Source organism: Parasteatoda tepidariorum, chromosome 8, assembly GCF_982258835.1.
Source record: "Parasteatoda tepidariorum strain Cologne lab strain chromosome 8, Ptep-v5.0, whole genome shotgun sequence".
NCBI lineage: Eukaryota > Metazoa > Arthropoda > Arachnida > Araneae > Theridiidae > Parasteatoda > Parasteatoda tepidariorum.
The window spans coordinates 36,089,129-36,091,488 of NC_141762.1; the positions used below are offsets into that span (position 1 = coordinate 36,089,129).

Below are 2,360 nucleotides of genomic sequence, written 5' to 3' on the forward strand. Positions count from 1 at the left end.
GTGGTGATATTTATTAACATCTTGTTTTAACTGTAACTGTGCTTGATTTTCAATTGTTTTACTATTTATGTTTATAAGTATGTAGTCCTCAGCGGCTAGCCTAATTTTGCTAATTAAAGCTTTATTAAGTTATTATGTCTGCCTAATTTGATTATCACAACAATTTAATTAGCAAAATTATATTCTGATAAATGTGAGTACTGGTATTCATCGTCATGGAAAACTTTCTGAAACCGGAACGTTTCGACTTCGACCCCACGTGTGCTAACGCTGAAAATAAGTGGCTACATTGGAAGAAAACTTTCGAAAACTTTTTGTCAAAGGTGCCTAATCTTGCTGAAGATAATAAACTCCCACTCCTAATTAATTATGTATCAGCTAATGTTTTCCAGTCAATAAGTGAAGCCACCAGCTACTCGGCCGCTATCTCTGTTTTGGATGCACTCTACGTAGTAAAGAGGAATGAAATTTTCGCTCGTCATTGCTTGGCCTCAAGAAACCAACTATCTAATGAAACTGTTAACGAATTTCTTCAAGTTTTAAAGCAACTAAGTAAAAACTGTAACTTCACACAAGTCTCGGCTGAAACTTATAAAAATGAGTATATACGTGATGCTTTCATTAGAGGGTTGCGGAATACCCGCATTAGAGAGCGTCTGCTCGAAAATACAACAATCACTTTAGACAATGCAGTCAACCAAGCCCGTGCTCTTGAACTGGCTGAAGCTCATTCTGCTTCATATCTCACTAACTCACAACCTATGCCTTCTGCTGCACTAGACTGTACTGATGATGCTTTTGAAAAAGAAACCCTTGCAGCAATTCCTCGCGGATCATGTTTTTTCTGTGGTAATAGTGATAATCATATACGAAATAACTGTCCGGCTAGAAACAGTGTTTGTCATTCGTGTGGAAAAAAAGGTCACTATCAACGTGTGTGTAGAGCGAAAACTCGGCATAAAATAAATACTACTGCCTCTGCTCATCTAATTGCTTCTGCGTCGCCAGCCCCTGGTTGTCTCCAAAAATCCCTCACATTTGTTACAGTAAATAGTGTAAAATTGGTTGCTCTAATAGACACTGGGAGTTCACTCAGTTTCTTAAACTATAAACATGTTGAGAAATGCAATCTTCAACTGAAGTCATACTCTGGAACTATCACTATGGCCAACTCTGCTGTTACCTCAAGTGTGGTTGGGCGTGCAACTGTAACTCTTGACCTTCTAGATCACAAGTATGAACAGATTGAAGTACTGGTTATGAAGAATTTATGTGCTGACTTTCTGATTGGTCATGACATTCTTAAACTCCATTCCTCCTTAGTCATCAATTTTGACGGCAGCAAGTCGCCCCTCCAAATTTGCTCATTAGCTGTTGCTAAAATTCAACCTGTATCATTGTTTTCTAACCTGACGCCTGATTGCAAACCAGTGCAAACTAAGTCAAGACGTCTCCCTCTAGAAGATCAACGGTTTATTACCTCAGAGATACAAAAACTCATTGAAGAAGAGGTCATCGAGCCCAGCAACTCTCCTTGGAGAGCACAAGCTTTTGTGGTGAAAGGTGAAAACAAAAAATCTAGGATGGTCATCGATTACTCTCAAACAATCAACAGATTTACAATGTTAGATGCTTATCCTCTACCTAAAATTGAGGAACTCATATCTAAGGTTGCTACCTACCAAGTGTTTAGTAAAATAGACTTAAGAAATGCATATCATCAGCTCCCGATTTTGGATTCTGAAAAACACATGACTGCTTTTGAGGCAGACGGAAAGCTTTTTCAGTTTAAACGTGTCCCTTTTGGAGTTACCAATGGTGTGGCATGCTTTCAAAGAACAATTGATAAAATTGTACAAGAAGAAGGTCTTACAGATACCTACCCTTACTTAGATGATGTGACTGTTTGTGGTACAAACCAACAGGAACATGATGAAAATCTTGCAAGGTTCAAATCTGCTGCAATCAAGTTTAATCTTACACTAAATTAAGAAAAATGTAACTACTCTTCTCAATCTATATCCCTACTTGGTTACATAATTGAGAATAAAAATATTAAACCTGATCCAGAACGTCTGAAGCCACTCTTAAGTCTACCTGTCCCTAAAGATACTGCTTCATTGCAACGTGCTCTGGGAATGTTCGCCCATCATGGAAGGTGGATCCCTTCTTTCTCAAAAAAAATTCGTCCCCTCTTGGCTTGCAACTCTTTCCCTTTATCTCAGGAAGCTACCACAGCCTTCCAGTCAGTAAAAGATGATGTAGCCAATGCATCTCTTGCTGCAATAGAAAATGACATTCCATTTCGTGTAGAAACTGACGCTTCTGACTTTGCCATTGGGGCAACATTGAGCCAAGCT

General features: G+C 38.7%; 1 protein-coding gene across 1 annotated transcript; it reads left to right on the top strand.

The window, feature by feature from the left end:
- Positions 1 to 215: 215 nt before the first annotated feature.
- LOC147806065 (uncharacterized) lies at positions 216 to 1,991 on the top strand. Its single transcript, XM_087149524.1, has one exon. The coding sequence runs from the start codon at positions 216 to 218 to the stop codon at positions 1,989 to 1,991; it is 1,776 nt and encodes a 591-aa protein (XP_087005650.1).
- The last annotated feature ends 369 nt before the right edge of the window (positions 1,992 to 2,360 follow it).

Bases quoted from the DNA above. Each gene is read 5' to 3' on its own strand.
- LOC147806065 (XM_087149524.1), top strand. From the start codon at position 216: ATGGAAAACTTTCTGAAACCGGAACGTTTCGACTTCGACCCCACGTGT.